Source organism: Bactrocera tryoni, chromosome 1 (genome assembly GCF_016617805.1).
Source record: "Bactrocera tryoni isolate S06 chromosome 1, CSIRO_BtryS06_freeze2, whole genome shotgun sequence".
NCBI lineage: Eukaryota > Metazoa > Arthropoda > Insecta > Diptera > Tephritidae > Bactrocera > Bactrocera tryoni.
Genome location: NC_052499.1, coordinates 53,070,790 through 53,084,172, shown reverse-complemented (window position 1 = coordinate 53,084,172; position 13,383 = coordinate 53,070,790). Strand labels below are relative to the sequence as shown.

The window sequence follows — 13,383 nt, the reverse complement described above, 5'->3', positions numbered from 1 at the left end:
CTTTCGCACACTTACCCCATACTGTGGAGTAAAACTTCAGCTTTTTCACCGGAAAGAAGATCAAACACAAAAGACACACAATGTGGACCAGAAATATTTGTATGACTTTATCCCATTTGAGTGGCGCTTTGAATTCGACGCCAAACACTTTGTCACCCTTGAAGGTGCGGGTATACTCCTCCAGATTGACATGGTAAACGGGCTCATAGAGACCGATCTTCTTCAATGGATTGGTTGTTGGTGGCGCCTCTCCGACTAGCGCGGCAGCATCGCTAGAAGCTGCTGCTTTAGCTTCGTTTATGCCGTTTGCTGTGCCATTCATGCGCTTTTTCAGCTCAGCTCCATCATTAGGCAGCGTTGCGGTGGTGTCAACGTGACTCGTGGAAGTCGATGGGTGACCCATTTCTAGTTAAAAGTCAGTGTGAGTGTGTGAGAGAGTTGTAATAATAAATGAATTAATATATTCGCTTTATAAACGAATTTAAGTAAACATTTATTAAGACAAGGTAGGGGAAAAAGAAAGTTTTACAATATTTTTATAGTTTTTTTTGTGTTTGCTTGGGTTGTTTGTGAATATATTTAGCGTTTTCTTTGTTTTGTTGCCCAGTTAGTGCTTTAACACTGTTATTTACTTTTTTTCATTCAGCAATTTTTTTTATTTATCAAATATTTTTGAATTTTTTTTTAAATTTTTTTTTTAACTTTTTTTTTACTGGAATTTTTTTTTTCAATTTTTGAGTGGAGAGATCATTAAGTTCCCACAACTGTGTTGAGAATGCAAATTTGTATTTACTGAGCACACTGTTGCTGTTAAATATTTTAATATTTTTTTTTTTACTTTTTTTTTGATTTCTTTTCGCTTTGTCTAACTTTTGACAAAAGTTTTGAAATATAATGATACACACAAAATCACATACCAATATGCACTTAATTCAATTTGTTTTCGAAAAACTCGGAACGGCACACTGTTTTCCACAATTTACAGTTAACTTTTCAATATTGTTCGCTACAACTTCTTTCCAGTTGTTTACTACTTCACAGCAAATCTCCGACCTTTGTTTTTTTTTTGTGATGTCTACAACTCGTAAGCTGCGCCAGAAGCTCAATATTTGTGAATAAAAACTTTTCAGAGTTTTTACACTCCTGTTTTATTCAGCCGCACCAAACTTCTAACGATCTTTACACGCCGCCGTTCCGAAGACAAATGAACTCGGTCAAGTCGAAATTTTCGTATCTATTGGATTACTGCCGCACCGTCGAGATTCTGCTTTCTAGGCAACATACATATGGGCGCACTCACACCAACGCACACGCCAATGGCCAGCAGCGTATAGCGTTTGACTGTAAAAAAGCACAACAGCAGCAGCAGCAACAACTGGCGAACAGCACAAAAACCATAACCCGGTAACAAGTGTCAGCAGAGGGCAATCAGTCGGTCGTGTGTACCGTTGTTGGACGCTGCGGTGGCAACGGCGGCAGCAGCAGTAGCCGTCGGTGACAATAAAAGCGAGCAGCATCTGCCGTATGGCGGCGCAACACACATGCGCTCACCTGCAAATTGTTGTTAAGGTGTTTTCATATGTATATATATATGTGTGTGTTGATGTATATGTATTTGTGTGTGTGTGCTTAGTTAAGGCCAAATCTTCAGCAAAACTTTGGCACAATACAAAAATACGCACGTGCACACCAACAAAGCGAAACACATATATACATACATAACTCAATATGTGTGTGGCTTCATTTACTCATAAGTTTACAGCTATGGGTGGTCTGTGGCTTCGGGTCGACTGCGAAATAACATTTTGATAGTTAAAATAAAAAATTAAACATTTTATTAGAATAAAATTTTGAAAAAAAATTCTGTAATTTTGGAAAACAAAATATTTTAAACTCGGCCATTTTCGGTGATCCTTCAAAAAAAAGATGCGCCCGCGTTGGCAGGATAACTTCTTAAAGGATTAACTAAAGTGCAAAAACACATGTTTTAGTTAAAGCCTTAAATTAGAACTAGAACGAAGGAAAAAAACTGTAAGTTGGATTTTTGGCAGACATTTTTACAAAAAAATGCGAAATTCAGAGAACAATTCCCCGACAATTTCTTTTCAAATAGTTGTTATCGAAACAAAAAATCTTTGGTCCAAGTCTTCAAGGATTGTATCTCAAAGACCTGTGTAAAATTTCACGAAGATCGGTGGACGAGTTCTCAAGAAATCTTGCCAAACCGACTTCAGAAACACAAATTCGAGAATGATGTATTTAAAGACGACGCGCTCAGCCTAGCTGGCCTCGAGCGCACAAGTTCTCAAGGCTGTATCTCCAAAACCATTACTCAGAGCAACTAGAAAATATAGGAAAATACTGTAGGTATTGTAGAATTTAATAAGACAACAAAAATTCGATGTTTTGAAACCTATAAACGCATGTAACCCCTTAATATAAAGAATATTATTATTCGTAGCTTGAGAAAGTATGGCCGTGAGTGGTCATATTTTTTAAAACTGCGGAGGCTAAAATAAATTTTATGAAGTTGAGCTAATATTGATCAATCTAAAATACAAATAATTTCTGGGATTACCGAAGACTTAGCAAGATTATCGTAAAACCAACAACTGTAGACACCATTTTCAAAAAAAAAAAAATCAAAATCTCCTGCAAAATACTTGAAATCTTTTTTCTAAACTTATGTTAAACTGATCTGAACAGAACTAAGTATATATTAGGCTAGCTATGTAGTTAGCTGTTAAATTAAAAAGTTGAACCTAGCAGGGATCTCACTTGGACAGCTTTGAACGCCGGTGCGTTGTGGTACTTAAAATTGCTGTATAATTGATCATAAGATAATATGATATCGTCAAAGTTTTGAGCATGTCACAAATTAAACAAGTACATATGTCTCCTAGTTCGCTGAAGGTAGCCCTTCCGAAATGTTTCAATCTTTGGCTTGCAAAGGCTGGACGAAGCAGAAAGTGTTCTCATGTTTACACCTAACCCTACCTACCTAAAACTATAACAACATGCGGTCGTTAAAATTTTTAGCCTTTCCGCATGAATGCCTGTTAGAGAATGTCGAATCAGAACCCCTACGATTGCGACAAAATGAACTTTGCTAAGGGCAAGTAGTTCAGTAAATCTCCTGTGTTCCGCTCTACATATGTCAAAAGAAACTTGCAGTCGCGAGGTCCATTGGTGCAGAACTAGAGGGCAAGACGCTAATTGAAATCCAATTCAGTACCAATCGGATGTGAGACAATGTTGCCCCTCCAGGCTAGCTCATCGGCTTTGCAGTTACAATTTCGCTTTGACCAGACACTTAAACGAGCCTGATGATTTTAACCTTATTTATAACCTTAAGTAAAGAAAGCATCTGAAGATCTCATATCACATTTCTAAAGCGGTTATAATATTTTTTCCTTAGTAGAAGTAGAAATAGGTACAGCCCGGAAGCTAAAGAAATCAACAAAAAATGTTCAATAAAATAAGCTTCGAAATCAGCGTGGTCAAACTTCGATCGGAACGAATATTTTATCCTTTCCTAGCCGTTTCTTTAAGATATAACACAAAATACATATTCCCATAAGGTTTTAATTGGTTCGGTGGCTTCGTAGCAACTTCTTTCTAATACAAAAGTGATCAAAAGCGTCCCACAACAATGCCGAATAACTGTTGGATTTCATGAGAAACATTTTCGGTTTTGAAAACACACTTCAGGAAATCTTCACCGAATAACGACAGCTACTGGAGCGTTTTCTTGGAACTACAATTGTTGAAACAGCTTCGGGCAAATGGTTTCCAATTCGAAAATCCTCCATATAAACCTGGCATAGTTTAGATTTAGATATTTGAGAAGTTTTTTACTTAAAAAAAAAAACAGAAGATCAGAAAGATCGCTCGCAGAAGGCATCGTTGGAACCCTATATAATATATATATGTGACCTGGTCTGCGGAAAGGGGGAAAAATTAATTTAGTTGATTCGGATGGAAAATGAGTTGTTTATTTTTAACATCTGTTTCCCAGAAAACTAGTTTTCGCACGTTAGCTCCCTTTTCGTAGACCAGGTCACATATAGATGATCGGCAGGACAAACTGAAACAGTTTAGGAATATCCATCTGTATATACAGGAACTCATCTCGTTTTTGAGACATCCGTCTGAAATTTTGAACACGTTTTTCTCTCTACACAAAGCTGCTCATTTGTCGGAGCCGCCGAATTCGGACCTCTGTGGTATATAGCAGCTATACAAACTGATCGATCAAAGTCAAGTTCTTGTATGGAAAACTCTTCTATTTAAGAAGAAACTTCACGACACTTTTGTACGTTACAAACAAACTGGCTCAGAGTCAGACCCTACACTGCCGCGCCACTTGACTAACACACCCAAACAGCAGCAACTATGTATGAGTGTGTTAGTCTGCGCGTACATATGTAGCTGCCAGCAAGCACACAAAGCCACAACTGTATACATATACATGCATACATATATACATATTTGACACATATACACATATCCGGCACCAATACATAGGAAAATGATTTTTTGATTGCACATACATACATACATTCATACTGGCGCTTAACGAATTAGCGCGACGTCATCGCTTGAAACACAAAAGCAGCAGCAACACCACAACTCCGCTAAAAAACCAAGCCAACAAAGCACCCAACACGCCAATACAGAAAACCATTCAGCGGTAATTGTGCGTTGCATAGCGTGTAGCTCCGTGCTGACAAAGCATCTGTGGCTTTGAAGAGCGAAGAATGTGGCCAAAACTCACTCACATACGAGCGTGCATGTATGCGTGTAAGTGTGTGTGTAGTTGTTTGTAATACATTGTAAAAAAACCTGTGTGCATGCTGGCTTACAACAGCACATACCTACTGACATAAACAAAAAGCATATGGGTATTGGCCAGCTGAGCCCTTCAACTGCGCCGTTCGTGTCTTCACTGACCCCTCAGCAGCGTATGCACCACACAACATGAACAGCAACAGTTGGCAGTTGGCAGTTGTACAAAAATCGAAAAAGCTAAAAAAATAATAGTGCAACAACAAAAGCGCGCGTCGTTGAGTCCAACCACTACAATTACAAAGTTGCAGTGGCAGCGACGGCGGCAGCGAACACGGCAGCATCACCAAGCTTGCCGCTGCGCTTTCAACACCCTTCAGCTTCATTTGCGCGGGCATTTCTTATTTAAGTTTTTACACACATATACACATTGTACTTACACGCATACAAACATGCTTTCAAACAAATAAACGCATTCAAGTTTACGCTGTTTCGGCAATTTTCGTTAATTTGTTCACTCACTTTCTTTATTTCGACTTTCGCAGTTCAATTGTTTTGTTGTTGTTGTACTAAATAATATTTTTTTGCGCCTGCGACACATTGCGGCAGCATTTTTTGTTGCTGTTGTTATGCTGGTAATGAAGTGTTGGTTAGTAAATCACTCATTTGTAGTTAAGGCAAATTGCTTGTGTTCAGAGTGGGCGGTTTCATCTAGCGAATACAAAGAGCTGCGACACAATGTCGATTCGAAATGAACCAAGCTATAAAAATATAACAATTTTAGCAGGTATTTTAATTAAGCTATGAACTTATGTTTAATAAAAGTAAATTTATTTACACTAATGGAGGAGTATTTGCATTCGTTAGATAAAAATCTTTAGAAGAGATCAAAAAAAAAACGGGGTTGTCATATGCTTAAATAGTAAGACTTTGTTCATAGCTTTATAATTTGTATTTTATTCTTCAAAATATATGTCGTCCCCCTCAAAGTAATCTCCCTTTTTCCCGAATATATTTGTGCCAACGTTATCTCCAATCCTCGAAACAGTTGTTGAAGTCAATTTCCGGAATAGCCTTCAAGTTTCAAGTGTAGCGATTCACCTTTAATGTTTTTAATTGATTCAAAACGGTGTCCCCGGAGCGGTTGTTTAAATTGGCTGAATAGCCATTAGTCATAGGGCGCTAAATTAGGCGAATGCGTTGGTTGCGGCACGATATTGGAAGAATATTTGTCGAAAAACGTACAAGACTTATCGGCTCATTATTTCGATCACTTCTTACAAATGCTTCGCGCAAATGACTGTCCTTGTCGGTCGGAAGGAATTCAAAGTGTACCACACTTTCATAATCGAAGAAAGCTGTCGAGATAACCTTGATTTTTGACCAGCTTTGACGTGGTTTTTCGGCTTCGGCTTTGGCTTAACTTTGCCACGATATTCCGCCAATTGATCGGCTGTTTCCGCATCGCAAGCATAGATCCAAGACTCATCGTCAGTAATAACAAGTTTCATGACATATTGGTAGTCGGAAAGCATTGTTTCACAAACATTCACAGACGTTAACACTTGCCTTTTCCAACAGTTTGAACGTGTCGGCACCAGAAATTTCATTTTGCACACAAAATTTCAATCATCGTAAAAATCGCAGAATGCACTTTATGTACTTTAGAAAAACAAGCGTATACTAAACACTAATGATTATTTTGAGATGACCTTTGGCACAAATGTTACTGACCAGCTTAGAAAAAAATATTTCGACGAATGGATTTTCGCGTGAAATTTGGATTAAAAGTCTTACTATTATTTTGCCCACAGTGGTAAATAGACATAAAACTTAATAAAAGACTTTGGCTGCAAGAAGTACTTATGAAAAATATGACATAGCCGTATAAAGAAATTTTGTAAAAACCAAACCGAGTCAAAATCCGGTAAGAAAAAAATTATTGACCTAGCAGCAAACACTGGAAAGTGAACATTTTCACATACTTAATTAAATCAGCGCCACACAGAGTTATCTTCGTCAAAAGGATTCACTTATAAAAAATCTACCATCAATGAGCTAAAACAGCAGTTCACAAGCAAAAACATTAATTTCAATTGAAACGATAAATAAACACACTCCATAAATAAAAAGTTTTCATAACAGAACTTTATTTTGATCACAATTTGTATGACAGCAACATTGTTAAACTGATCCATTCGAGAAAATTTGTTCAAAGATTGTATCACTGACTTTCTCTTTTCCTCTGGCACTGCAACCGTGATCGGTCTGGGCCGAGCACGTGAAACTTTGCCAGTTACATCTATCCTTTGGCAGGTCGAGTCAGTTGTACATCCCAAGTGCAGACAGGTCGCTATGCACTAGGTTTTACCATTGGATGCCTGAGCGCGCTTGCTTACGTTGTCCACCCATGTGTCTCGAGTCGAAGGAGCTATTCACTGGAGCATCATCTTCCATGCGAACAACATGGCTTAACCACCGCATTAGTTGCTATTTTATGCACTTAACTATATCGATATCGCCGTATCGCACATCCAGTGGTTTCATCTTCTTCGTTACTTATTGCTCACGCGAACGGCTCCAAGAATCTTGCTAAGAACAGTTCGGGCCCTCAGAGTTTAAGCTCTACTTCTATGAATTGCCTACCAATCCCTAAGTAGCACCTTTTGGCAAGAGTTATTCTACGCATGATCTTAAGGCTTAGATTTTTATTTGATTTTTTTTTAGTTCCAAGATAAATAAAGTCCTTAACTTTCTCAAATTTTAAGCCAACAGTGACATTGTTGCCAAGATATGCGGAATCTTTGCATGTGGCCTTCAGGTACTTTGTCTTGCCCTCGTTTAGCACAAGACCAACCTCTTTCTTTCTTTTGTGAAAATCTGTTCTAGGTTGGATTTGCAAGGCCCAAAGGAACACTGATCAAGTTCAATCAGTTTATTTACAATGGGATTAAGTCTTTAACACAATCCTTTTGAAAGAATCATTAAGTTTGCCAAATTTCGTGAAGATATCTTGTCAAATAAATGAGTTTTCAAGACAAGAACTTCATTTTGATGGGTCAGTTTGTAATGCAGCTTTATGCTATAATATTTCGATTCTGAAAAATGAGTAGTTCCTTGGGGAGAAAAGAATCTGTGAAAGAAAGAATTTCATTGCTATATCTCAAAATCTTTGGGACTAGTTCACATATATATAGACAGACAGAGCTCTCTCTTGGTTAAATCGACTCAGCTCGTCACGCTGATCGATTGAATCGAAGTGGAGTTTTCAGTTTCAAAACCCCAAAATAGTCACAGGAAGACAAATGCGGCGAATACAGTGGCTAAACGAAGACTCTCGTTTTGTGTTTGGCCGAAAGTAAGTCACAATAAGGCAGATATAAGAGCACTTTCAGGTCTATTGATACGTGTCTAGAATTAACGCATTTCATACACAAAACATTAACCAACAAGAGGTAAGACGATCCATAAGAGATGTTAAGATCCTCTACTATCTCTCTAATGCCAACGTTATGATTTTTAAGCACAGTTTCTTCAACGATTTCAATGTTTTCGTCATCAACAGAGGTGGATAGACGCACGAGGCAAGTTTTCGATGACTGCACGACCTTCACTGAATGATTTGTGCCACTTAAATACTTATGTTCCTGATAAAGGAGACTACCCAAAACCCTCGAAAAATCGCTGGAGTGATAGAAAGAAGATAGATGAAGAAGATAGTGAAAGAGGATATTTTAAGAAAAATTATAAAATTTAAGAGAAAATAACAAATATTTATTTTGTTTAAGTTTGTACATATATACACATGTTTGCATACATAAAGTAAATACATACATAGATACATGCGCTCACGTGCCTATCAACCGTGTGGCTCTTTGATGTTGTTAGTTAGCTAAGTACCTCATGCAGCAAGTCAGATAAAGCCGAAAGAAATAAGGTCAAAAATATGAATTATTGTATACTCATATGTCCATAAATAAGCCGAAGGGCGATTACGAAACGAAAGGTGTTGTTGACATTTATGGTTACACTCCAAATCTAATTAGACATCGTCGGCCATCTTCAAATTTTACACATACGTGATTTTATATGCCATATTTGCCATAAATTCGGCACGTGTTGATTTTGTTTGAATATATTTTTTTTATAATTTCATTGCAAAAGCACACTAATTTAGCGTTTTCATTAATTTATTTACAAGTTTCGCATATTTTGCGTTGCGCGCAGCTAAATAGAGCGTTGACTGAGAGGTGAAGTTTTCTCAGCCAAAAAAATTAACAAATGAAGAAAAGGAAATAGTGTTAAAAATGGCTATGATTTTATTTATGTTAAAAGCAAACCAGTTTTGGCAAACGCAAACGGTAAAAGAAACTACAGGTGAGCAGATACTTCGAACGACGGCAGCCATTGGTAACGTCAATGCCACTTGTATTGCCAGCAGTGCTGCCATCACCTTCGCCTTCGGCAACAAAGTTGTCACAAACTAATGTGCTTCTGGCTCCGTTGTAAACGTCTCCACACATTCAGCATACATACATGTAAACAAATGTATGTATTTGCCATGCACATGTGCTCATATGCTAATTATATATGCATGTAAATATATCTTTGCCAAAATCAACACGATCTCAACTTCGCGGAATATGCTAGAATATACAAATAAACTCTCTGATTGAGGAATAATTTTAATAAATCCATTCAAATGGATTGAAATACTTACATATACCTAAACACAGGGCCGGCCCGAGACAATGTTCCGCCTTGACAAATGCCAAATTCTGCGCCCTTCTAAGTCTATTTTGCCTTAAGAACAAAGTTTATAACTTTTTAAAATCATTAAGGTTATATAATTAAAAACATAAACCTCTCATATTTCAAAGGTCTAACATATACCGTTATTACGGCTTTCAACTTCACTCAGTTGAATTAAGTACTTCAACTATTTTCAGTTGAAGTTTCATAGGTGTTGCTAACCTTAAAAACGAAGATTTGACAGTTATTTAACAGATCAATTGAAAAGTTCCCCGTCTGACGCTACTTAAATCCTTATGATTTTTAGTTAGCCCTAACCTTCAAAATGCTCGTGCATAAATTTGACAGCTGTCAGTTCATTAGTTTGTGAATTATATCATTTAGAGTGAAACAACTTTTGTTATTGTGAAAAAAAAACAGAAAAAGGAATTTCGAGTGTTGATAAAATATTGCTTTTTGAAGGAAAAAATACAGTTGAAGCAGGAACTTGGCTTGATAAAGAGTTTCCGGACACTACCACGAGAAAAAGAATAATCAAGAATTGGCATGCTAAGTTTAGACGTGGTGAAATGAGTACCGAAGACAGCGAACGCAGTGGACGCCCAAAAGAGGTTATTACCGAAGAAAACATCAAAAAGCCCACAAAATAATTTTGGATGAGCTTAAAGTGAAGTTGTTCGAGAAAGCAGGCATTCTAAAGATGTCAACTGAATGTGTACTTCATATCATCCACGAATATTTGGGTACGAGTAAGCTCTGTGGAAAGGAGGTGGCGCGCGAATTCACTTTGATGAAAACAACGAGTTGATGATTTAAAGAAGTATTTGGAGATCTTCAAGCCTAATAAACCCGAGTCTTTTGCGTCGATATGTGACAATGGATGAAACAGGGCTTCATTATTTCACGCCGAAATACCATCGACAGTCATCCGAGTGGACTGCACACGATGAACTCGCTCCAAAGCATGGAAAACGCAACAGTTGGCTGGCAAGGTTATGGCGTCTGTATTTTCTGATACGCAAGGAATAATTTTTATTTACTACCTTGAAAAAAGAAACAGCATCAATAGCGATTATTCCATAGTCCGTTTGGAGGACGAAACCGCCGAAATATGGCCACATGTTTAGAAAAATAAAGTCCTTTTTCACTAAGACAGTGCACCGTGTCACAAGTCAGCGAAAACGATGGCAAAGAATACATGAATTGGGCTTCGAATTGCTTCCGCATCCACCGTATACTCCAGATCAGACCCCCAGCGACTATTTCCTGGTCTCAGGTCTCAAAAAAATGCTCATTGGGAAGAAATATTCGACGAATGAAGAGGATATCGGCGAAACTGAAGCCTAGGACAAATCGTATTACAACAAGTAATGTCACCAGGAAGTATAAAATTTTTATATTAGGTAAATGGGGGCTCAGAGAAGTACGCATACAGACATACCATTGTCAGAGAAGGACCATTTCAATTATATATCTCACGCGTAATTCGAGTTCTAACAGCCTCTTGAAAATTTTGTGCCAATACATGAACTAATCGGGAGAAAGAATCTCAATAAAGTTATTACTTTGCAACCTAGTCAAACATCTACTCTTATCGTAGAGACATACTCGCGAAAGTAATAAATTACCATCAAACAGATTTATAATTAATAAAAGCTGATTTGTTTATTTCTCTTTAATATTTATTACAGTTATATTTAACACTTGTTTTCCTGCTTGTATTGAGAATAATTGTTGGCGAAACAGCACAAGACGTTTTGGTCATGTGAGTTGGGGAAAGTTGTTGTTAACTTTATACTGATCGGTCTGATTCCATACCAGACTGGGTTTAAATCAAATTTAATTCTTAATCTTAATAATATGTTTCCATAGACTTATAATAAAGATAATCATCTTATCGACCATCAATAAACACTAATTTCGCCGGCTGCATATCAATCGGTCTGATTCCATACCAGACTGTGTCTGCGAATTGCTTTGATTTATTCTTTTATTGCGCGTCTACTGCGTTGGCAGTCCGTTAAACGCGAAAAATTTATTCAAGGTCAATGAATTAAGTGGTCAAAATTAAACATTTCTAAGTAGTATTATATTACTCCAGCAAGTACAGACAAAAAACGAGCAATCAGCTGACTGAATGGGCAGGGTATACTAAGCGACACACAATATATAGTATGTATGCTAGACTAGGTTAGGTTTTACTGCCTGGTTGTCAAGCTATACATAGACCTAATGTTCCTTAGTGACGCCAGATGGAGATTCAGTTTAATTTAAGCCGAAGTATACAACTAGGCTAGGTCATGTCATCCGCATGGATGAAGACACTCCAGTTTTGAGAATATTCGACGCAGTACTGGCCGGGGGAAGTGCAGGAAGACCTCCGCTCCGTTGGAAAGACCGGGTGGAGAAGAACCTGGCTACATCTGGTATCTCCAATTGGCGCCAAACAGCGAAAAGGAAGAATGCTTAGTAATAGTATATAAGATTTAAAGTGTCAAATCATGTTCCTTCCGATTATGTTTAGTTTCGGTCAAAATAATATATGTATGTATGTGTGTACATCGGCTTGTCCGGTTTTGGAAAATTTGGAATTTTCGTAATAAAGCTTCAAAGCCAAAGGAAGTTCGTGACAATTCGTTGCCATTTTTTTTTCATCGTAAATTAATAGCCATTTGCCACAGCTGTGAGTGCTTTCCTCTTTATTTTCTTAGGATTTTTGTTTTACCCTGCAAACATAAGATCTCACTTGGTGTATGTATGCAGAGCAAAATGTAAGTGCGAAACTAAAAAATCGTACAAATGTTAACATTCTATGCAGCTTCTGAATCAATAGATTTGCTAATGCGGTATGCCTGCATAGCAGAAAAAAACTCCAATATTTATACTCTCCAAGAAGCTGAGCTTTTTAGAAAATTTAAATTATAGCATGTTCTATCCAAAAAATACCTGAAATAAATAAAATTTTCTCTCGATTGAAGAATAAACTAAGTATTTGGAGTCACTTGCATATTTTGGCATAAAAACGTGCTAAGGGGGCAAATAGTATATTTAACAACGTCAACATTTTGCATGCCTAAGATAAGTAGTTTATTTATTTTAAAGAAAGAGAAAAAGTAGATTTAAAGTAAACCAATTGCTGGAAGCATTTAACTGTTTGACTTACAAGCGAACACACACGTAGCCACTACATACTATTTCATGCGTCATCTTATTAACAAAATGTGTAGTACCATTTATAAACAGACACAATATGTAAACATATTTTAATATTTACTCTTTGTGGCACGTGACATGTGTCACTTAAATAATAACGCGATTTTTTTGAGCACTCACCTTGTAATGATGTAAACTGAGAAACACTCACATGCCAACATAAATTTAAATATTTGATGCTGAGACCACAACAGAACGGAGTGGTGCTAGTATAAACGTTTCAAGGTACTACACGGAAAGATTTAGATTTTTTTATTGATTATGGTATTAATGTGAATACATATACATATGTATGTATGTACGTACATGCATTAGCAAATTTCCCAAATATTTCGATGTTTCTCCAAAGCTGCCACCTTTTTTTTTTTGCGAACTCGAAGCTGGCGGAATAACCACACGTGTTTTGGAGATGAGGAATTTCTTCTGAAAAAAAGTGTCAAGTTTATTCACATTGTAAATTTTTATGGCTCAACAAAGAAAATAAAAAAAGTAAATGTGGAAATTCTTATGTATAAACTACATATGTATGTATGTTATAAAGTGAGAAAACCTGTTGAAGTCAAATTTGACGTAGGATTGCAGGCAACACTATTAAACAAATTTTATGAAACACTTGTCACCTATATACAT

At 37.0% G+C, this 13,383-nt stretch overlaps 1 protein-coding gene across 3 annotated transcripts in view; it reads right to left on the bottom strand.

Moving 5' to 3' along the window:
• The window catches only part of LOC120766472 (acyl-CoA Delta(11) desaturase), a 30,781-nt gene extending 17,895 nt beyond the window's left edge, over positions 1-12,886 (bottom strand). Inside the window, exons 1-2 of one of the 3 annotated variants that reach the window (XM_040092010.1) lie at positions 918-1,182; positions 16-405 (exon numbers count right to left, since the gene is read on the bottom strand). In XM_040092010.1, the coding sequence (XP_039947944.1) occupies positions 16-403 (388 nt within the window). In that variant the 5' untranslated portion in view covers positions 404-405; positions 918-1,182. Of the gene's footprint in view, positions 1-15; positions 634-917; positions 1,183-12,873 lie in introns of those variants that run through there. The other 2 variants (XM_040092014.1, XM_040092011.1) reach the window with 2 other exon arrangements.
• Positions 12,887-13,383: the final 497 nt, after the last annotated feature.